The following is a 24,202-nucleotide window of genomic DNA, read 5'->3' on the forward strand; positions in this document are numbered from 1 at the left end:
CGCCTACACTTAGGGTGAGCGCTAACCATGTAGGAGCCTATAGGGATATTGTAGGCATGTACATAGTTGACATGTGTTAAAAATGTTAATGCGCCTATAACGCTGCTTAGTAAACAGAGACCTAAGTCAATTTAATTTATAATGATCCTGGCAAATGATAATTGAATATTCCTTTCAGATTTGGTGCATACAATTCCTAGAAATTTCTAAGTCACTTGAAAGAAACCCCCAGAGATTAGCTCATGTCAAACTGCTTTATTACATCTTAAATAACAGTACATTTTAATATAGTATCTTTCTTGCATCCAGCTTTCTGGTAGTACACGACTTTAAAATTAAATACAAAAGGTGTAAAGGGATACAGGTTGCTGAGCGCTCTACAGAGTTATTTTATGGAAAGAGAAAAACTGGATTTTTTTTTTTGTTTTGTTGCCAAGTCCAGGCCTAACGCACAATTACAGCACACTTTTAGTTTGTACAGAATGGAGGGGAAAGCCACTATTGCTGCCAGGGAGGAGCATTTCTTGTGTACAGTGTGAAGGCAGGAGCTAACAGAATAATTTGCTGTCCAAAATGCTGCTGACATTTTATTCAGTAAAGAAAGTCTGGAAAACTGATTTGTCATTTAAAAAAAAAAAATCTACAATTCTGACTTTCTACAAGATGAATTGGCTGTGGAGAGAATTTCTAAACAAAATGGTCAAGTTAATCATTTCCTTTGGAAATCTTGAACAGCAATTTAATTTGAAAGACTGCTTTTGTTTTTAAAATTAAGGAAAAACAATCCTGACTGAAAAGCAAATTGCACTACTGCAGACTGTGCATAGCTTTTTGCTAAACAGAATTTTCCATCAATTCGTGCACAGAGGAGCAGCAATAAAAAAAAGTGACAATGACTACTGGTTAAAAAAAAAAAAAAAAAAAAAACCTTGAAGAGGCTGAAAACAATTTTAAGGACTTCGTTTCATATTCATATTTTTAAAAATTAGCATTTCTACAGCATGCGACTAACATAAATCCCACCCAGTATGGCAAATATGAAAAAAATCCCTTCACTTTGTCTTAACTTAGAAAGTTCAAGATTTATTATTTCCAAAACATTTATTTGTACATCATTTCATACACAAAGAGATGACTGAGTAAGTCCAAGCACAGGGATGATGCTTTCTCTGAGGCCCAACAGTTAGGGTAGCATTATATAGAGAAACTGTTTTCCAATTGTACTACAAAATCCAAGTATTCAAAATAAAACCTGAAATTTGATTTGTGAGAGGGAGGGAGGGAAGGACTTGATTTAAATCCATTACCCACAGACATGAAAGATTCTTTAAACTAGCCCCTCTTTGCCAAGGAACATGTGTGCTTGGTTAGTTTGTGTTTGAAAATTATTCTATATGTTTTTGTGCAATTACCTATTAGAGAGAAATAATGGAAAATGCATTTTTGGACTAAATTTACAGCATTAACAATCCCAGACGCTAGTACAGGACACCCTGCTTTTTGCCCGATTGACCAAATACATTAAAAGAAGGAAATGATTTTAAAAATGACCCAGTACAAACATTTAAATCTGAAATTGTATGAGGAAAAAACAAAAACAAAACAAAAAATCTTTTTTTTTTTTTTAATTTCAAACTTAAATTCAATTCTGGAACCTAAAACTTTTTAAAATTAAGTAAACTTAGTTTTTATCATGTTTCCTGTTATCACGCCAATTACGTTCTGGTAATGTTTCATGATAGTGTTTCCTTTCATTCAAAACAATATATAAAATGAAATGGTCCCAAAAGGAATGCACAATTTTCTCTCACTTAAAACCACATAATTCTTCCTTCTGGAGAATTGTGCTCTTTATTTTGGCAAGAGGGAGATGAGGGAAGGTTTTGCCCTTTGTAGAGTGGATGGGGAAAAGGGCATCCAAATTAGTATAGTTGGATTGGATACGCTAGGATTTAAATTTTTCAAATGTTGGAATGCTCTTCCAGTCACTGTGGAGTCAATCTGCTACCCTGAAGAGAGAAAAAAATAATTGGAACACATGAGCCACATACATAATTCAGCATAATTTGCTTATGTAGAAAGCATTTATTACATATCTATATTTTAACATTTGGAAGGTTTAGGGCTTTTATGCATCTCCATTTTCAGTAGTATATGGAAAAGTGTGTGCGAGTGAATGATGCCATGATCTTGAATCAGGACAATACTAATTTTCTATGTGCAACTCTGTGCAATCTCAGACAATTTCAGTCTGTTTCAGGCTGCCACATCACTTGTTATATCATGCCACACAAAGTGAAACGTTCTCTTAATTCTAATGAACAACGAAACAGAGTCAGATCCAAATCTGAGTTTTTTGTTTAAAGTTGTTCAGACAAGTCTTCACTGTTAAATCTCAGGCTCGGCTGCTCTCAGATAAGGAAATGGATGAAATTTGATAACCAAACTACTCTCCACTTGCCAGATTATGGGAGTTTTTAATAATATGCTGCTGATCCAGGCAGAAGGAAGTATGTTACAAGGCCATCAACACTGCACTTATACTTCTGAAGCATTAAATCGCAAAGCTGTTTGGGAACCTGTTTGGGTGAAAGGTGCTATAAATACCTAGAGACTTTAGTTCCAGATCTTCAAGAAGCTATCCCAAGATCCTGTTGCCACTGCCATGCCATCATCAGTCACACCCAAGCAACTTACACGATTATCATGGCCAGCAAGAACACCTGAAAAATGGAGTAATTCTTGCATTACTTTTTCAGTCACAGTTGGCACTCCTCATTCTTTAAAAGTCTGAAATACATTCATAGAAAGTGATAGGCTACAGTAATCATTTTTATGGTTGCCGTTACCTGCTGCAAACATTTTTATTAATTTATTGGCTCTTGATATACTGCAGTGGGCTATGGCAAAACTTCTATGCAGTTTACAAAAAAAAAAAAAAAAAAAACACGAGAAAGTAGATAGCAGAAGCAGGAGAGGAATGGGGTAAGGGGGGGGGGGGGTCAAAAGATGGGGTAGGAAGAGGATTAAGAGGGAAGTAAAGAGACCGTCAAATCAGCTGTGTGTTTTGAGGAGGGATTTGAATTTGGGGACAGAGGTTTGCATTCTAACATCCAGAGGGGGGAATTCCGAAGTTTGGGTCCAGGATAGCTGAAAGTTATATTGCAGGTAATATACAGCAGAGGATGGTAGAAGAAGGGAGGTGCAAGACATTTGTGAGGAATGCAGCATACAAAGAGGGGAATATAAAATTCTGTGTTTATCAACTCCCAGGAGTACTCTTAAATCAATACTTTTTTTGCCCTCAAAATTCACCACCTTCTCTTTGAAGGGTCTCAAGACAGTCACTTTCACAGAAACATTTAAGAATTTTGTTATTATAGGTCTGGACTGATTAGTGTCGGCTAGTGTTTGGCCCAAGTGATGAGTCCACCCAAATTTGTATTTTCTCCAGGTATTGTTCAGGCATGAGGTTTTGCAATAGCTATCTCGCTAGCACCTCCATTAAACTTTATCCACACCAACTCAGGGAAGCCCATGAAGCAGAGATTGTTCCAATGAGATTTGTTCTAAGTTTATTTTCACGTACTGCCAGTATGTCTTTCAGCAAGGTGAGAACACTTAACTCAACTTCAATGGTGAAATATATCCGCCCCAAAAAATATTCCAAGAACTGTAACCCAAAAGCAGAAGGGAGATACACATCAAAAGTTCATCTGCAATTAAAGCTTTTATTACTATTTTCACAATTGAAGCTTTTTTATACTATATATATAAATACATATAAGGCAGGAGGAAAAAGACTTCAGAAATCGCAAAGGGGTTTTTACACCAGTCAGTGAATTAGAATAACCCTATTTTAGCGATGAATCAATCACTGGTCAAAGAAACCTCCTTCCTGCCTGCACTATGTATTTTGTTCCTTCATTAATGCCGCTGCCATTTTCTTGATATAATCAGTGGGAAGTGTGTGCGCAGACTTTAAAAACAATGACAGCTGGATGTGATTCCTTGACGAAGCTTTTGTGAAACAGGCACCTGTCGAGATCCAGATTACAAAGTAAGTGTCACAGCAAAAGATGATTTTTTGCCCAAATGCTGATGTATGGTGACTGTGGACCTGAAATTGAAAAGTACTTTACATTTTTTGGAAAAATAGGCAGATAAAAAGAATAATTTGCAAAAGAAAAATGTAATAAACATTCAGAGGCCAGCATTAATGAAGAACCAAAATACATAGTGTAGGAGGAAGGAGGTTTTTTGACCAGTGATTGATTCATTGCTAATTCACTGACTGTTTGGTGTAAAAACCCCTTTGCAATTTCCGAGGTGTCTCTCTCTCATATATGAAAAAAGCTTTAATTGTGAAAAAAGTAATAAAAGCTTTAATTGCAGATGAACATTTGATGTGTATCTTCCTCCTGGTTTTGGGTTTCAGCAAGGTATGCAATTGGTGACCAAAAACCCTACACCTTCCATTATGAGCTCTCATCCTTCCAAAAGCCAGGATGCTCTAATCTACTTGTCTGTTTGCATGTTCAAGTGCCCTGAAACAGAAACCGCTGACTGGTTGAACGGATCCTTTCTACCTGTATCAGCATCTTAAACGTCTCCTTCCTCACAACCGCACTCCTTGTGCCATTTTTGTTTAATCATACTGTTCGATGTAATTCTCATACATCCATGAAAAATCTCATCTTGAAAAAGCTATTAAGATTAAAATACCAGCTTATTGTTCTAAGATTTTTATGGAGTTGTCTAGTGAACTGATGCAGGAAAGTGGCTTCTATTTCAGAGGCTTTGGTTCATCCTCACCAGCACCTACTGCAGCATATTTAGGAGTTACAGACAGGTGCATTGAATCTAGACAGGGGGGATTCTATGTTGTCTGTTCATTATTTTATGTTTTTATTGTGATCTGCAAAGAACTGTGCTCTGGCTTTGTGAATACAATTTTTCAATACAAATGAAGTCATCCACTGTCTTCTTTAATTATGCTCAACTGATTTGAGTTCAGGTCTACTGTTAAAGACAGTACTGCAGCATGCTCTTGTGAAACCCAACCCACAGAGCCACCTCTATAGTACACAACAGTGATGTGAAAGCATTTCCCCCCTCCTGATTTTCCCTATTACTGCATATTTGTCACACTGAATTGCTTCCGATTTTAAAAAAATTAGATAACTGAGTAAACAGCTGAATAAACAGTTTTAAGATTACTTCATTTAAGGAACAAATTTATCCAACACCCATATCATATGAAAAGTTGCCCCCCTAAACTTAATAACCAGTTGCATCATCTTTAAGAGCGATAACTGCAGACAAATGCTTCCTACTCTTCTTTGCAGCATTACTTCATTCAGACACATTCGTAGGTTTTTGTGCATGAACTGTTCATTTCACATCCTGTCACAGCATCTCTATTGGGTTCAGTTAGGGCTGGTGTTGGATATTCAGGAGCCCAGGGCAGAAACTTGGAAGGGAGCTCATGGCAACTGCTCTGCTTGCCATCCCCTAACTCTGGCTCTGGGCTCAAGTCAGGACTTTGACCAGGCCAATCCAAATTAATTGCGTTTCTCCTCAATTATTCAGATCTACGCCTATTTTTGTATTTTGGATCATTATCTTGCTGCATAACCAAATTATGATTTACCTCATGGATAGAAGACTGGACACTAAGAATTTCTTGGTACAGTGCAAAGTTCATGGTTCTTTTAGTGCTGGTCAGTTTTTCAAGTCCCGAGGCAGAAAAGCAACTCCACACCATCACACATTTGACTGCTGGTACAATGTTCTTAACTAGGTAATGCTGTACTTGCTTTACACCAGACATAACGGGACCTGTACTGTTCAGAGTTCCACTTTTGATTTGCAGTTCCACAGAACATTATTCCAAAAAGGCTTCGGAAATCATCCGGGTGTGTTTTTGCAAATGTGAAACAAGCACTGATAGCAGCAGTTTCTGTTTTGCTATTCTCCCAGTGTCTTTCTTATGGAGTCATGAAGCTAATGAAGCCTGTATGTCTTTGGATATTCTTTTGGGATGTCCTGCAACTTCCCAGATGAGTAGTTGCTGTGCCTTCAAACATACAGTTAATGAATTTGGTAAGGATGATTGCAAAAATGCAAGGTGTACAAGAAGGACCCAGAGTACTGCAAAAGTTTTTTTTCATTTGCAGGTGTAAATCCTGCACACACATACCACACTATTCATCAACTACTTCTCTGAAATACGAGACTCCTACTACTGTGGCTTATTACTGTAAAAATCCTCCTTTGTGGTGGGAGTGTGGTCAACCAAAACCCTCTAGTACTGTATTCCATGAAACAGGTCTCATCTAGAAATGCAAGATACCTCAATCCTGGGATCTCTTCTTTGACATAGAAGGCAGAAGCACACTTTGGAAAAACATTACTTAGAAAATGGCAGAGCACTACCCTGCATATCAAACAGCTTTCATGCCATCTGAGCCAAACAGCATACTGAGAACAATGCGATGTTCAGCATGCAATTTATGCCTAACATTCCTAAAGATACAATCTTTCCTCTGTGGAACACAAACTCAACAGGTATCTACTATACCAGAGGCTGTGGAGTGTGAAACCCCCTCTTATATGTACAGCCTATAATATACAGCAGTTTTGCCAGAAATACAGTTTCTGCTATGGCAGCCCAGTATCAACCTTAACTAGGCACCTTTTGAAGCATTTCAGTTGGAACTATAGACCGTCTGTAACCACATCTACTCTGTCATGTTCCTGACAGTATATTATGGAACATTTTTGGATACCACATCATGTAGTAATTGAAGACCTATGTTAGATATATGGTGGCTTTTTAAGTTAACTGAAAGAGAAAGAAAAGTGCATTGGTTCTTCAAATTTCCTCCATAAATTTAGAATCTGATACAAACCCTGATTCAGAGACAGCTTTAACAGCAATGAATGGTAATATCTTACGTAACCTTTACAAAGAAAAGGGATGTGTTTAGTATTATAGTAAATCAAACACAAAGCAAAAACAGAAAAAAACGTCTTTGTGATGATACCAATACGAGGGACAGCTTTGACCTGGATTGATCTCTCTGCGGCCCACAGTTTTTAAGTTCTGTCTAATAGCATTAAGGTTGGACAGAATAATTTGTCCCTCAGGAATCTCTCTCACAGCTGCTCTTTGTTTGTACATGAGATCATTAGGTTGCCTTATCAGATCTCTGGGCCTATTTAGACGCAGATGATATAAAATTGGCTGTCTCAGAAGAGGGGGATTTTGTGGCGAATATAAAGCAGAACTATGGTGTCAGAAGCAATTTTGGGTGGAGTCAGTAAAAAATATACTGATTCCAGCTTCAACATAAAAACTTACAACACAATACATGGTAAATTTAGGGAAAGGGAAAACATTTTATAATTATATATCTTTGGTTCAAGTTTTGTTCAAACTTCAAATAAATATATTTTGTATTCTATTAGTCCTAATTTTATACCTAAAGAAATATCCTATGTTTCTGTAATTAATCAAATTTCTCTTAGATTTACTATACAGGCAGACAGTGGAAAAACAGAGGCCTCAGAGTCAAAGATTTGGGGTACCAACTCCACAGCCTTGCTATAAATGCTTTACCAGTGAACTAGTACCTCCAGACTGCTAGTAAATTACTGATAATACTAAAAGCTAAGACAAAAATAAGGTGGTTGACTTCAATGCTTCACTCATTGTTCTACTCCTACTCCTCACCGGCCTCCCACTTAGCCATCTATCCCCCCTTCAGTCCATTCAGAACTCTGCTGCACGTCTTATCTTCCGCCTTAACTGATATACTCGTATCACCCCTCTCCTCAAGTCACTTCACTGGCTTCCGATCAGATACCGCATACAGTTCAAGCTTCTCCTACTCACCTACAAATGCACTCGATCTGCAGCCCCTCCTTACCTCTCTACCCTCATCTCCCCTTACGTCCCTACCCGTAACCTCCGCTCTCAAGACAAATCCCTCCTTTCAGTACCCTTCTCCACCACCGCCAACTCTAGGCTTCGCCCTTTCTGCCTCACCTCACCCCATGCTTGGAACAAACTCCCTGAGCCCATACGTCGGGCCCCCTCCCTACCCATCTTCAAATCATTGCTCAAAGCCCACCTCTTCAATGTCGCCTTCGGCACCTAATCACTTCATCTCTTCTCAGGAAATCTCATCTACCCCAACTTGACATTTCGTCTTTTAGATTGTAAGCTCTTCTGAGCAGGGACCGTCCTTATTCGTTAATTTGTACAGCGCTGCGTAACCCTTGTAGCGCTCTAGAAATGTTAAGTAGTAGTAGTACTGCTAGTAGACAATACTGTTGTGAAGAGCAGCCCCTTTGTTAGTGATCTTGGAGTAAATATGGATTCCCTTTCCACTATGGGGAAGCACTACCTTATCTGGTAGGCTGACAGCTTAGCCCCAGAGAGAAAAACAGCGTTTTAAGCAGATCTGCCACATTCTCAATTAGAAGTGCTCTAAGCCAATTCTGATCTGCTTTGAAAACATTCCAGCAGGTAGAATTGAGATCGTTATAACCATTTTTAAGGATTATTTAGGGCAAGTGATTTTTAAAAAAAAGTATATGGCACCCTGTTAACACTCTGTATTGAATATTTTTAATAACTTGTGCTTGGTTTGTGCTACAGCTTTCATGGTCCCCCTTAATTTGGAAGAGGCTAGTATCATAGTCCTTGAAATGGTAAATTTGTATGGTATTTTAGACATGGTTTTTGGAGTAGCCTAATGGAGTGAACCATTTTTACAACTGGTAATTAATGCCCATAATGGTCCGATGCTTTTGATACTGTCTTGTTGTAGCCTTTGGAATTAAAAGCACTGCACAACTGAGGAGAATACTATCTGATGCTTTTCTTTATAGAATACTAGCCTAGATATATACACTAACATCTAGGCACAAGCATTTACACCTGTAGTCTAAGTTATGCAAGCAAATCTGAACCCATCCATGTGAACAACTTACATAGTGTGTTTTTGCAAGGGTTGAGTGGGTACTTACAGAACAGTGCTTAGGCAGAATTTTAGCAGTTACATGCAAGTGTGCACACCTTGGACTGAATTCTATATATGGTGCTCCGAGTTGGGCGCCGTTTAAGAATAGTACCTAGCACCGAGATCCATACCTAACTTAGGTGCAAGGATTTATACCAACTGAAACCTGGTGTAAATTTTCACACCTAAATTAGGCGCAGATCTGGCATATTCTGTTTAACACTGTCATGACCTGCCCCTTCCCCTCCCATGGCCATACTTCCTTTTGGATCTGCACACGAAAATTCACATTTGCATCTTTACAGAATTGCGCATAGCAAGATGCGTATTACTGCTGATTAGCATCCAGTTATCGGCGCTAATTGGTTCATTACTTAAATTGTGCTCGCGCCCAAGTTTTCATGCCATATATAGAATCCAGGGGCTTATGTGTAACTACCATTGCTCTGAACATATGTGTGTGTGTGTGTGTGTGTGTGTGTGTGTGTAAGCAGCATGTAAATATTAGCAAATTATAGAATTACCCTTCTTCCCCCCTCCCAGTGTTTGCATTATGTAGTTTACTACGGATTGCTATGTACACTGCCAACTGTTGACGCCTGGGATACCTGTTGTCAGACTGTAGCCCCCTTGAAATCTGTTTGACAGTGACATTTAACAGTTTGATATGGTATTCTCCCCACCCAAGGAATATTTAGGAAACACTCCATTCCATCTATCCCCAGGTCAGTCACACAGAACAGATACAGAGTAAAAATAAAACCAACCCCCCTCCCCCCAAAAAAACCCTCTACAAGCCATGCTCCATATCTTTCTGTACTCGTATAAAATTCAGATTAGCAGACATGCCAGAATTGTTTTCACAATTTAAATGCCACGTCATAGGATCTGCTGAAAAGGAAGACAATTCAGGATATTGATTTTTTTTCCAAACTATGTACTGAGCAAAGGATTACTTTAGTAATCAGCTTTGCGCTCTACATCATATTACACTCCCGGCCTATCTTATCTAATTTATCTAGGAATCTTCACGATATTGACCCTTCATCTCTATCCTCCCATGTTTCAAACCTCCTCTCTACTGTGGCACCATCCACGTCTGTCAACGAGGCTGTTTCTTCTTACAACAATACTCTATCCTCTGCCTTAGACACTCTTGCACCTTTGATGACCCGCCCTGTAAGGCGTACAAAACCCCAACCTTGGCTGACTTCTAATATCCGCTACCTACGTTCCTGTACCCGCTCCGCCGAACGCCTGTGGCAGAAATCTCGGGCCCTTGCTGATTTCTTACACTTTAAGTTCATGCTGACCTCCTTCCAATCTGCTCTTTTATGTGCCAAACAGGATTATTATATCCAACTGACCAACTCTCTTGGCTCTAATCCTCGACTTCTCTTCACCACATTGAACTCTCTCCTCAAGGTGCCCCCAACTCCCCCTTCATTCTCTCCTCAGACCCTTTCTGAATTCTTTCACAAGGTTCAAAAGATAAACCTTGCTTTCTCTACCTCACCACCTCTCCCTCCACTAGTCCATTCCCCTCTCTCTCCTTCCCCTCATTCCCTTTCCTCTTTTCCTGAAGTTACTATTGAGGAAACTACACTTCTCCTTTCTTCCTCAAAATGTACCACCTGTTCCTCTGATCCCATTCCCACCCACCTTCTTAATGCCATCTCTCCTGCTCTTATTCCTTTTATCTGTCATATTCTCAACCTCTCACTTTCCACTGCGACTGTCCCTGCTGCCTTTAAACATGCTGTGGTCACACCTCTCCTTAAGAAGCCTTCACTCGACCCTACTTGTCCCTCTAATTACCGACCCATTTCCCTCCTTCCTTTTCTCTCCAAATTACTTGAGCGTGCTGTTCACCGCCGCTGCCTTGATTTTCTCTCCTCACATGCTATTCTTGACCCACTACAATCTGGTTTTCGCCCTCTCCACTCAACCGAAACTGCTCTTACTAAAGTCTCCAATGACCTATTACTGGCTAAATCCAGAGGTCAATATTCCATCCTCATTCTTCTTGATCTTTCCGCTGCTTTTGACACTGTCAATCACAGCATACGTCTCGATACCCTGTCCTCACTTGGATTCCAGGGCTCTGTCCTTTCCTGGTTCTCTTCCTACCTCTCCCTCCGCACCTTTAGTGTTCACTCTGGTGGATCCTCTTCTACTTCTATCCCTCTGCCTGTCGACGTACCTCAGGGTTCTGTTCTTGGTCCCCTCCTCTTTTCTATCTACACTTCTTCCCTTGGTTCATTAATCTCATCCCATGGCGTTTCCTACCATCTCTATGCTGATGACTCCCAAATCTACCTTTCTACCCCTGATATCTCACCTTGCATCCAAACCAAAGTTTCAGCGTGCTTGTCTGACATTGCTGTCTGGATGTCTCAACGCCACCTGAAATTAAATATGACCAAAACCAAGCTTCTCATTTTCCCCCCCAAACCCACCTCCCCGCTCCCCCCGTTTTCTATTTCTGTTGATGGCTCTCTCATTCTCCCTGTCTCCTCAGCTCGAAACCTTGGGGTCATCTTTGACTCTTCTCTCTCCTTCTCTGCTCATATCCAGCAGATTGCCAAGACCTGTCGTTTCTTTCTTTACAACATCCGTAAAATCCGCCCCTTTCTTTCCGAGCACTCTACCAAAACCCTCATCCACACCCTTGTCACCTCTCGTTTAGACTATTGCAATCTGCTTCTTGCTGGCCTCCCACTTAGTCACCTCTCCCCTCTCCAGTCGGTTCAAAACTCTGCTGCCCGTCTCGTCTTCCGCCAGGGTCGCTTTACTCATACTACCCCTCTCCTCAAGACCCTTCATTGGCTCCCTATCCGTTTTCGCATCCTGTTCAAACTTCTTCTACTAACCTATAAATGTACTCACTCTGCTGCTCCCCAGTATCTCTCCACACTCGTCCTTCCCTACACCCCTTCCCGTGCACTCCGTTCTATGGATAAATCCTTATCATCTGTTTTCTTCTCCACTACTGCCAACTCCAGACTTCGCGCCTTCTGTCTCGCTGCACCCTACGCCTGGAATAAACTTCCTGAGCCCCTACGTCTTGCCCCATCCTTGGCCACCTTTAAATCTAGACTGAAAGCCCACCTCTTTAACATTGCTTTTGACTCGTAGCCACTTGTAACCACTCGCCTCCACCTACCCTCCTCTCTTCCTTCCCATTCACATTAATTGATTTGATTACTTTATTTATTTTTTGTCTATTAGATTATAAGCTCTTTGAGCAGGGACTGTCTTTCTTCTATGTTTGTGCAGCGCTGCGTACGCCTTGTAGCGCTATAGAAATACTAAATAGTAGTAGTAGTAGTATGAAAAGCCAACATAATTCTGACAAATTATCTTCGCTAAAAGCTCTGTTCATTAATAGGACTAACGATAGACGGTAAAAACTTTAATGGACTTTTATGCATATTAGACAGACCTTCTATGGTTGGCACCAGATGTTTGAATTAAGTTAACCACAGTGGTAATTTCACTATTACTATACTAGTACCACATTTAATGTAGTATGAGACAAGCCTGCTCTATCAATTCTACATCTCCTTAGCCTGAAATTTATAGCTCAGTAAACCATTAATGGGAAAGGAAATACTGGCAAAATAAAACTGTCCTTTCAGCCAAAACATTGTGGTAATACGTCACCTGCTCTATCAGCTTTGAGGGTATCCCAGACATTGCAGTTAAAGTCATCGTATCCAGCGAGGAGGAGACGCCCACTCTTGGAGAATGCTACAGAGGTTATACCGCAGATGATATTATCGTGTGAATAAACCATAAGCTCCTGATCAGCTCGGAGGTCAAACAGCCTGCAAGTGGCATCATCTGAACCAGTGGCAAATGCATTGCCATTGGGGAAGAACTACAGAAAGATAAAGAGGGAAAAACTTTTATATTATATTCTAAAATATTTCTGCTTTAAAAAAATACTAAAAGTATATACTTAAATAATCCAATAAAAAAGTGAAGGGAAATTTAAGAGATGTCAATAGAATTTCTGAATGAGTTCATCCCAGAAAAGCTGACCCCATTTAGAATATCCTCAGAGATGAATTTTCTTCCTGAAAAAGAATGGACTGCTCTATAGCCATTTATTATATTACCTTCTTCACTGTAGTCATTCTATTCAGCTTTTCTTTATAACAGCCATTAAGGCATCAACTTTAGCAATAAGATACGAACTGCCAAAAAAGTAAACTTCACCAGAAAAGTTCTTGTGTACACAGCTGTAGGGACCAACATACCTCACTTGCAAATCAGTTGCTGGCTGTAGTTTCTGTAAGCAGTAGACAGAAAAATCTTCAAACAACCCAGCAGTCACCGTTTCAGCATACTAGGTGCCTGCTTCAGAGATTGTTCGAAAACTGCCAATAAATCCTTGTGCAAGCCCTATATTACCTATTTCTCAGATGAGACATTAATGCTGTGGCTATCTTCTCATATGGCTTTCGAGCCTGTGGATCATTCTGGCTACCAGTCTTTTGTTACTATCTTTGGCAATGACAGTATCAGTACACCCTTTCTGCTATTAAAAAGTTTGGAAAAGCTGTTTTAGAATGTGTTTAAAATGATAAAATATTTGCAAATCTGGTTATGCGCAAAACCTAATGCACAGGAATATTTTGTAATTTAAAGATACTGACAGTGTAATGAGAGAAAATCTGAAACTAGTTGAAATTGTTGTAGGGTGCTATGTAAAAATCAGGAATGAGATAGTGCCTTTGATGATAAAAAAAAAGGTAAACATACACAGATGGCATTGATGTCAGACTCATGGCCAGTAAAGGTTTGCCGACACATTCCTTCTCTAACATCCCAGAGTTTGGCAGAAGCATCACAAGCACCAGAGACAAACAACCTGGTATCAGGGGCAAGAGAGAGGCTCATAACGTCCCCAGTGTGGCCAGTAAATGTGGTTGTCTGTTGCCCAGTTTCGATGTCCCACAAAGCGCTGGGGAGGGCGTGGAAGAGAAAAGAAGATATGATCATACAAAAGTCATCAATTCTACATAACAAGTCTAGGGTCGATGAAATACTTTGAGATCTTATTAGCAGTCACACAACTGCAGCTAGGTAGAATGCTTCCTACAGTCCATAAAACAATCACAAACAGAAGAAAAAAAACTCCGAGGGAAACCACCAGGCAACAAACAGTAGAGGGAAAAATCTCTTGCAGATGGTGTCCAGGGAAAATCTTTATTTAACAACAGTCTTCAATAACAGTAAAGGGGACCATACCTAGGAATGTATCATGTCAAACATATTCCCAGACAATTCATTAAACAGTCTCCTATTTTCTTAGATGTATTTATGCACTATCATTTTTTTGTTTATGACTATTTGTTTTTTTAGACCCCTGATGCAAGCCATTAGGGCCGAAACACGAGCTGTATTGGGTCCTCGTTACTGTTATTGAAGACTTAAATAAAGATTTTCCCTGGACACCATCTGCGAGGGGTTTTTTTCCTCTACTGTTTGTTGCCTTGTAGGCAGCAATTCCATAAGCAGTCTAAAACAATGATATCCAAAGCCTATACAGTGTTCTCCCTAGGACCTTTTAGCTTAACTGAAAATGTTATAATACTGTGCAGTACTGCCCCAACCCCATTCCCACTCAACTATTACTCCATGCCACCCAGCTGGTAAAATTTCTGGGGAGATTACTGCTATAATCCTGTATATTTTATTGGCATGAAAACTGAATTAGTGAACACTTGAATCAGAATGGCTGTTTTAGTTTATTCATAAAGCTACCCATGCAGTCCCATGAATTAAGCCAACATTTTGATCTGGAATGATGAGCAACCTTGTCATTACAGTTCTGTAGCTTTCAGGCTGATACTTCATAACATACCAAGATAGTGACAACTGAAAATATCCCAACCTCAGTTCCACAGTAAAGGCAGTACCTCTACCCGATCGTAGTAGATTATAAAAGAGGTACTATTTAGATTTAACTAGTAAAGACTGTATACATATATGGTTTCATATACATAAATGTCAACACAATTTTGATTAGCCAGTGGCACGGCAACTTTAAAAATGCTCAATGATGACACGTTCCATTTATAATGAAATTTCAAAAGAAGCTGAAAATTTACTAGCCAACAAAAAGGAATTGGGCTGATAATTTTAGAGCAAAAAAATGAAACTTTTGGACCTTGAAGATAACTGGTAGAGACTAAATCCAATACCACAAGAAGATTCTCTAAGAACAATATTACTCTACCTGAATATGGGACAAGTCTGCTGTGATGTGGCTTTCAAGGGCACAGATTACAATGTTATATGTGCCATGTTGTAAGGGTCATCAGCTTAAGAGGCGGGGCTTGTAACTTAGCTTGGATGTACATCTTGATTCACAGCTGGATATGTGAATGCAAACTGGCATTGTTGTACAGTCAAGATTTTCATCAGCTCTAATTAATCTGTAATGTCAAGGTGTTTTTAGAGGGGTGGGGGGGAACTATTTTGGTACGGAGTAGGTTGGACTATTAACTCTTTGTAGGGATGTCTATGTTAGGATCTGGAAACTGCAACTAGTGCAATATATCACAGTCAGGCTTCTCCTCACTGATACTAGGAAGGTGCATATAACCCTACTGCTGCAGCAATTATATTGGTTGAAGGTGTTCAGGGTTCAGTTCAAGGTTGTTTGTATGGCTTATTAAAATTAGAAATGATGGAACATAAAGGACATATGGCCTACTAGATCTGTCCATCTACACCATGTACTACTTCTCCCTCTCCCCTAGCGATCCTATGTGCTTGTCCCATGCTTTCTTGAACTCAGATACAGTGTCTCTACCAGCTCCACCGGGAAGGTCATTTCACAAATCCACTCGTAAGGCAGTATTTCCTTAGATTACTCCTGGTCTATTCCCTTTCAACTTCATCCTATGCCCTCTCATTCCAAAGCTTCCTTTCAATTGAAAGACTCACCTCCTATGCATTATGCCACAGAGGTATTAAAATGTCTATCAGCTCACATCTTGTGCCTTTCTTCCAAGGGATATATTGAGATCTTTAAGTCTGTCCCCCATATCTTTAGAATTGTACACAGACCTCTAAATGAGTCTCACCAGTCAGGGGCACTATCACCTCTCTTCCTGCTAGCCATTTCCCTCCACATACACCTAAGCATCTTTCTGGTTTATACTGTTGCCTTTTTTACCTTTGGCCACCTTAAGATCATCACCCACAAGTCCTGCTCTTCTTTCTTGCACTGAAGTACTTGACACCCCTATACAGTACCTTGTCAGGTTTTTACAGGCCAAATATATTACCCTGTGTTTTTTTTTTTAAGGGGCTTTGTATGAGATCCGCTAACCTACCTGGCTTCTAGACAAAGCATATTCTTCAAGACCCTTAAGGTCCCCCCAGAAGTGATTTTGGCCCTACCCTCTGTTCACTTTTGTCCTCTACTTAGAAGGTCAGTTTTAGTTATATGGGTCACACTTCCCCAAGAACTTATGGAAGAAATTAGCTATCAGCATTTTCATTAACTTTCTGAAAGTGTGGCTTTTTATCCATGTGTTTTGGGATGAGACTAGCTGGGAGAGTTCTTCTGTTTGCTGTTTGAACTATAAAAACTTCTGCTGTTATGGGATTAGGGGGAAGGAGTGGTTGGATTTTATGGTAGGGAGCATGTGTTTTAATTGTTGTATTTATATACCACCTGATTAGCGGATATCAATTTACTAAATCAAATGAAAAAAAGAATGTAAAAGTGGTCAGATGTAGGAACCTTCAATACAAGAGGGTGAGAAGTAATCTACAGAAGTCATTTCCAATTTGCTTAATCACCCACCTACAGAAAGAAATAGTCTGGCTGAAGGGTAATTTCAATTCTTTATGACATTTCAGAAGATCCCGCAATTACGTGTACAGAAAAACAAGTGTGGTTACCAAAGCTTGAACAGTTATAAATTAGCAACTTTAAATGAATACTTAAGTACATTATTTAAAAGGGTCAAGGTCAGAAGCTCTTCACAAGATCAAAAAAATTCTTCGTAAACGTCAACTCACCAGGTGGTGTCTCCAGAGCTGGTAATTATTTGATTATCATCCAGGAAGCGGCAGCACGACAGATAACCTGCAGATTAGAAACAGTCAATGACTACTCAGAGCAAAGGTGATCATTTCCTTCCTCCTAAACAACGAACAATTCTACACACACATCCAAGCTTTAATTGACAGGAGAATGCATCACATGACAAGGCTGAATCTGTAGCTGCCATCTTGACACACTCAAAACAAAGCAAACTATTGGTGCATACCAAGCCACACATATGCAGTCATTTTTAATAAGACTTTTTGGTTGACTCAATATGGTGGCAAACTCCAGGCAAGATAATGGGCTACACATGCTCCCGTCTCTTGTCAAACCTCCTTGCACACATCCCCATGTTGGGAAACAGAACACTATAGCTCAATCCACCAAGTTTTATGATTCTCTTTTAGACATGAGCCTTAGTTTTACACTATGTACCACCTCAGTAAATACTACTATTTTTAAGCCATTTCTGGATGCATCAAGGTCTGTCCAGTACCATCAGACTGCATTTAAAGTTTCAGAAAACTACATGTACATCCTGAGTAGAAAGGCTCCTGGACAAACAGAAGCCACTCATGTCTGTAAAAGTAATTAACTGATAAATGCTTTCCTACCTATAGAGCAGTATCTGAAAAATCCATTCAGCTTGCCTAGGGTAAATGAATTTTTGATGCTGCAAAATGAAATTGCAAAACAGACCCAATTGCTGAGGAATTGCAACTCTTTAGCAAAAGGATAACTGGTACAAGAAAAGTGCTCATTCAAGTATGCAGTAGTAGTTGTGGACCATATTTTACTGTCGGAGCACACTGCACTATGGTGCAATAAGACTGGTAATTTTTAATCACTGTGGAAACCATATATCTAATGCCTCTAGTCCAAAAGAAGCTGTAGTGCTGTATTCAGTTAAACCAGAACTGTTGTTGACGATGCTTAAATAGATTGAGACTGGGATGTTCCATCACTGCTTCCTAACTTCGTATAGCATAAATAGGTGTGTGGGAAGGGACTAGGAATAAACAATTAAATTTGTTAATTGTGGTTGTGGTGTTGGGACTCCTGGAAGGAACCACCAGGACTCAATTTCTGTTTTGTCATATGTTTGTATGGATTTATAATTTAAAAAGAACACAGGATATGCCTGTCCATAAAAAATATATATATTTTCATTTCAGTGCCTAGGTCACTTTGACAAACATCTTTGGCTAGAGTATAAAAACCTGCCAGAGCTCATATACCATCTACACAAAACAGTTTAAACTAACAGGACTTCAAAGTGTATTGCTCAAAAGCACAATACTAGCATTTTATTAGCTACGCTATAACAAAATAAATGATAAACAAAAGGTCAAAAAATTACAATAAAAACCACAAGCAATTCAGAAAAATATTTTATAAGAATAAAAATGGTGTATGATATCCAACTGGTCAGAAGGGGAGGCATCTAGTATAGGAAATATTAGGCCAATGCAGCCTGATTTACAGGGCAAGGTACCAGTGAAAACATACCCTTATCAACCATGCTATAGATGAACTTAAAAATATAAACACAGGCTTGGAAAAAAAAAAAAAAAGCTCAAATCAACTGACAGTGAAAACTAGAAAAGCTTAAATATCAGAAAAGCTAGCAAGGAGCAGAATAAGCCCATTTCTTATCTGTAATGGCAGCAAGTAGAAAAGCATGAAGTGTATGGATCATGGAATTTTTTCCGACCCTTCTGCGTGCGTTATCTGGGGTGTGTGTAAGTAAATGTGTAAAGGTAGATATGCGTATGTGTTTTTGAATGTGTCAGTGCATTTATTTGTGTTAGTTCTCTGTATGTATGTCTGATTGTGAGGGGGGGAAAAAAAGGAGAATTTTTTGAAAGATACAATTCCTTAACTGATGTTACTGTAAATTACTGTATGCTGCAGCTATTGAATAGCTTTTTCCATAGAAATGTATTGGGGCAATTGGGGGGGGGGGGGGGGGGGTGATGGGGGTCTTGTCCCGCATGTAGAAATTTCACTTGTAACAGAAGAAGTTTCCCCAGCTCACTTCCTACCGCAGGGCAGGCTCACTCATACGGGGGTGGAGGAATATTACATATCTACAAATCATAAAGATACATACCTTTAGCAGGTATTCTCTGAGGACAGCAGGCTCAATATTCTTACGTATTGGTCAGCGTTCGTGACAGCCCAGGAGTCCCGAACTTAGAAAACAAAAAGGACTCTCCAGAATGCGCCATCGCATGGACCGAATGCACTGCACATGTGCGAACGGCTTCCCGCCCGTGACGCGAGCGGGCCCTAATTAGTTAGTAAAAAGCAAAGTATAGAACTGTAACAACTCCAATGGGGAGGAGGGAGGGTTGTAAGAATATTGAGCCTGCTGTCCTCGGAGAATACCTGCTACAGGTATGTATCTTTATGTTCTCCGAGGACAAGCAGGCTCAATATTCTTACGTATGGGGTATCCCTAGCCCCCAGGCTCACTCAAAATAATAAACACTGGTCAATAGGGCCTCGCAACGGCGAGGACATAACAGAGATTAACCTGAAAATAAATTTAACTAGGTGAGAGTGCAGCCTGGAACAGAACAAAAATGGGCTCAGGAGGATGGAGTTGGATTCTAAACCCCAAACAGATTCTGCAGCACCAACTGCCCAAACCGACTGTCGTGTCAGGTATCCTGCTGAAGGCAGTAGTGAGATGTGAATGTGTGGACGGATGACCACGCTGCAGCCTTGCAAATCTCCTCAAAGGAGGCTAAGTGAGCCACTGACGCAGCCATGGCTCTAACATTGTGAGCCGTGACATGGCTCTCTAAAGTCAGCCCAGCTTGGACTTAAGTGAAGGAAATGCAATCTGCTAGCCAATTTGAAATGTTGCATTTTCTGATGGCGACTCCCCTCCTGTTGGGATCAAAACAAACAAACAACTGGGCGGACTGTCTAAAGGGCTTTGTCCGCTCCACATAAAAGGCCAATGCTCTCTTACAGTATGTGGACGGGGAAAAAATGTTGGCAAGACAATTGACTGGTTCAGATGGAACTCCGACACCACCTTCGGAAAGAACTTAGGGTGAGTGCGGAGGACTACTCTGTTATGATGAAACTTGATATAAGGAGCATGCACTACCAGGGCCTGGAGCTCACTGACTCTACGAGCTGAAGTAACAGCCACCAAGAAAATGACTTTCCAGGTCAAGTACTTCAGATGGCAGGAATTCAGTGGTTCAAAAGGAGCTTTCATCAGCTGGGTGAGAACGATGTTGAGATCCCATGACACTGGTGGAGGTTTGACTGGGGGTTTTGACAAAAGTAAACCTCTCATGAAACGTACAGCACTGCGTATGCCTTGTAGCGCTATAGAAGTGATAAGTAGTAGTAGTAGATAGGCTGACCTTCTACACGTTGATAGTAAGCACTGATTGCACTAAGGTGAACCCTTACGGAGTTGGTCTTGAGACCAGACTCTGAGAAGTGTAGAAGGTATTCAAGCATCCGTGTAGGACAAGAAAAGGGATCTACGGCTCTGCTGTCATACCAGATGGCAAATGTCAGGAAGTATTTTTTCACGGAGAGAGTAGTGGATGCTTGGAATGCCCTCCCGCGGGAGGTGGTGGAAATGAAAACTGTAACAGAATTCAAACACGCGTGGGATAAACATAAAGGAATCCTGTTCAGAAGGAGGATCCTAAGGAGCTTAGCCGAGATTGGGTGGCAGAGCCGGTGGCGGGGATAGTGCTGGGCAGACTTATACGGTCTGTGCCAGAGCCGGTGGTGGGAGGCGGGGCAGACATACGGTCTGTGCCCTGAAGAAGACAGGCACAAATCAAAGTAGGGTATACACAAAAAGTAGTACATATGAGTTTGTCTTTTTGGGCAGACTGGATGGACCATGCAGGTCTTTTTCTGCCGTCATTTACTTCTCCATTTAAAAGAGTAACACTTTTTTGTGGAATCTTTCCTGCAAGCAAGCAAGACTCTGGAGACACCCTCCGACAGACCTAAAGAGGCAACCTCTAAGCTCTCAACATCCAGGCCGTGACAGCCAGAGACTGGAGGTTGGGATGCAGAAGCGACCCCTCGTTCTGTGTGATGAGGGTGGGAAAACACTCCAATCTCCAGGGTTCTTCAGAGGACAACTCCAGAAGAGGAGGGAACCAGATTTGATGGGGCCAAAAAGGTGCAATCAGAATCATGGTTCCACGGTCTTGCTGGAGTTTCAGCAAAGTCTTCCCTACTAGAGGTATGGGAGGATACACATACAGAAGGCTTGTCCCCCAATGAAGGAGAAAAGCATCTGATGCTAGTCTGTCGTGGGCCTGAAGTCTGGAACAGAATTGAGAGACTTTGTGATTGGTCTGAGTGGCAAAAAGATCCACCGAGGGGGTGCCCCACGCTCGGAAGATCTTGAGGACAACTTCCGTGTTCAGTGACCACTCGTGAGGTTGCATGATCCTGCTCAACCTGTCGGCCAGACTGTTTTTGACGGCTGCCAGATAAGTGGCTTGGAGAAGCATGCCGTGATGGTGCGCCCAAAGCCACATCTTGACGGGTTCCTGACACAGAGGGCGAGATCCGGTGCCCCCCTGCTTCTTGGTGTAATACATCGCAACCTGGTTGTCTGTCTGAATTGAAATGATTTGATTGGACAGCCGATCTCTGAAAGCCTTGAGAGCGTTCCAGATCGCCCGTAATTCCAGGAGGTTGATCTGAAGATCTTTTTCCTGAAAGGACCAAGCTCCTTGAGTGTGAACTCCACCTACATGAGCTCCCCACCCCAGGAGGGATGCATCAGTCGTCAGCACTTCTTGTGGCTGAGGAATTTGTAATGGACATCCCAAGGTCAAATTGGATCGCATGGTCCACCATTGAAGGGATCTGCAAAACTCAGTGGCGAGATGGATGACATCCTCTAGATCCCATGTAGCCCGACACCACTGAGAAGCTATGGTCCATTGAGCTGATCTCATATGCAGACGTGCCATGGGAGTTACATGAACTGTGGAGGCCGTGTCCTAAGAGTCAACATCTGCTGAGCTGTGGTCTGTTGAGACGTTCGAGCCATGGACACAAGGGCCAGGAGATTGTCTGCCCTTGCCCGGGGAAGATAAGCTCGAGACGTCCGTGTGTCCAACAGAGCTCCAATGAACTCCAATTTCTGTACTGGGAGAAGATGGGACTTGGGATAATTAATTACAAACCCCAGTAGCTCCAGCAGTCGTAATAGTCATCCGCAAGGACTGTAGAGCCCCTGCCTCCGAGGTGCTCTTCACCAGTCAATCGTTGAGATAAGGGAACACATGCACTCCCAGTCTGTGTAGCGGATGCTGCGACCACAGCCACTTTGTGAAGACTCTGGGAGCGGATGCAAGGCCAAAGGGCAGTACACAGTACTGAAAGTGCCGAGTTCCCAACCGAAATCGAAGATACTTCCTGTGAGCATCGAGATGTGAGTATGGGCATCCTTTAAATCCAGAGAGCATAGCCAATCGTTTTCCTGAATCATGGGAAGAAGGGTGCCCAGGGAAACCATCCTGAACTTTTCTTGGACAAGGAATTTGTTCAGGGCCCTTAGGTCTAGGATGGGACGCATTCCCCCTGTTTTCTTTTGCACAAGGAAGTACCTGGAATAATAGCCCTTCTTCCCCTGGTGGAACGGGGCCTTTAGAAGGGCGGAGAGTTCCTCTGCAAGTACCTGCTTGTGCCGGGAGCTGAAGGACTGAGCTCCCGGTGGGCAATTTGGAGGTTTGGATACCAGATTGAGAGTGTATCCTAGCCGGACTATTTGAAGAACCCATCGGTCGGAGGTTATAAGAGGCCACCTTTGGTGAAAAAATATCAACCTCCCCCCGACAGGCAAGTCGTCCAACACGGACACTTTTTCCGAGGCTATGCTGCACTGGAGCCAGTCAAAAGCCCATCCCTTGCTTTTGCTGGGGAGGCCTAAGGGCCCTTAGGCAAACGGCGTTGACGGGAACACACATGCTGGGGCTGAGCCTGAACCGGCTGCTGAGAAGCAGGAGAGTACCTACGCCTGTTATAGGAATAGGAAGCACTCCTCCTCCCTCCAAAAAACCTCCTAGAATAGGAGGCAGTAGCAGAAGACGTCCGGCGGGAGGGAGAATCCATGGTGTCACGATGCTTTTTTAATCTGATCAACCATGTCCTCTACTTTTTCACCAAAAAGATTATCCCCCCGGCAAGGAACATCCGCCATACGCTTCTGGGTCTTCTGGTCCAGGTCAGACACATGCAACCATGAGAGTCTGCGCATCACTGTACCTTGAGTAGCTACCCGGGATGCCACATCAAAAGTGTCGTAAGACCCCTGGCCAGGAATTTGCGACACGCCTTCTGCTGCCTGACCACCTGGTGAAAAGGTTCAGCAAGCTCCGGAGGAAGTGCTTCACCTAAACTGGATAGTTGCCTCACCGAGTTCCGCAAGTGGATGCTCGTGTAGAGCTGGTACGTCTGGATCTTGGCGGCGAGCATAGCGGCTTGATACATTCTCCTCCTAAAAGAATCCAAAGTCCTAGACTCTCTGCCTGGGGGCGCCGAGGCATAGTCTCTAGTACTCTTGGCTCTTCTGAGAGCAGAGTCCACCACCATGGAATCGTGAGGAAGTTGGGCCTTCACCATTACAGGCTCTCCATGGACTCTGTACTGGGACTCGGATTTTTTGGGGCCAACTGGATTAGATAGAGGGCACAACCAATTTCGCATAAGCACTTTCCTCAGTGTATTATGCAAGTGGGACCATAGCAACCTCAGCAGACGGAGGATAGTCCAACACCTCAAGCATCTCGGCCCTGGGCTCATCAACAACCTCCATAGGGAATGGAATGTCCTTACACATTTCCCTAAGAAAAGATGAAAAAGAGACTCTCAGGTGGAGACATTCTACTCTCAATTGGCGGAATAGGATCAGAAGGAATCCCACGACTCTTCCTCTGAAAAGTATGTAGGGTCTTCCTCTTCTTCCCACAAGCGCTCATCGATGTCGGACAAAAGCTCCCTAAGAGCAGCCCGAACCTCACGCCTCCTCAGGGCCGGGCCAGACGACAGTTGGTCCCGGGGGGCCTGCATAGCAGTAGGCCTC

The 24,202-nt window shown here is 41.8% G+C and overlaps 1 protein-coding gene across 1 annotated transcript in view; it reads right to left on the reverse strand.

Moving 5' to 3' along the window:
* Positions 1-240: 240 nt before the first annotated feature.
* GNB1 (G protein subunit beta 1) overlaps positions 241-24,202 on the reverse strand; it is a 123,512-nt gene continuing 99,550 nt past the window's right edge. Inside the window, exons 7-11 of the mRNA XM_030186294.1 lie at positions 17,082-17,148; positions 13,803-14,004; positions 12,699-12,915; positions 2,608-2,723; positions 241-2,009 (exon numbers count right to left, since the gene is read on the reverse strand). Coding sequence (XP_030042154.1) covers positions 2,617-2,723; positions 12,699-12,915; positions 13,803-14,004; positions 17,082-17,148 — 593 coding nt within the window. The 3' untranslated portion in view covers positions 241-2,009; positions 2,608-2,616. The remainder of the gene's footprint in view (positions 2,010-2,607; positions 2,724-12,698; positions 12,916-13,802; positions 14,005-17,081; positions 17,149-24,202) is intronic.

Source organism: Microcaecilia unicolor, chromosome 13 (assembly GCF_901765095.1).
Source record: "Microcaecilia unicolor chromosome 13, aMicUni1.1, whole genome shotgun sequence".
In the NCBI taxonomy this organism is placed as follows: domain Eukaryota; kingdom Metazoa; phylum Chordata; class Amphibia; order Gymnophiona; family Siphonopidae; genus Microcaecilia; species Microcaecilia unicolor.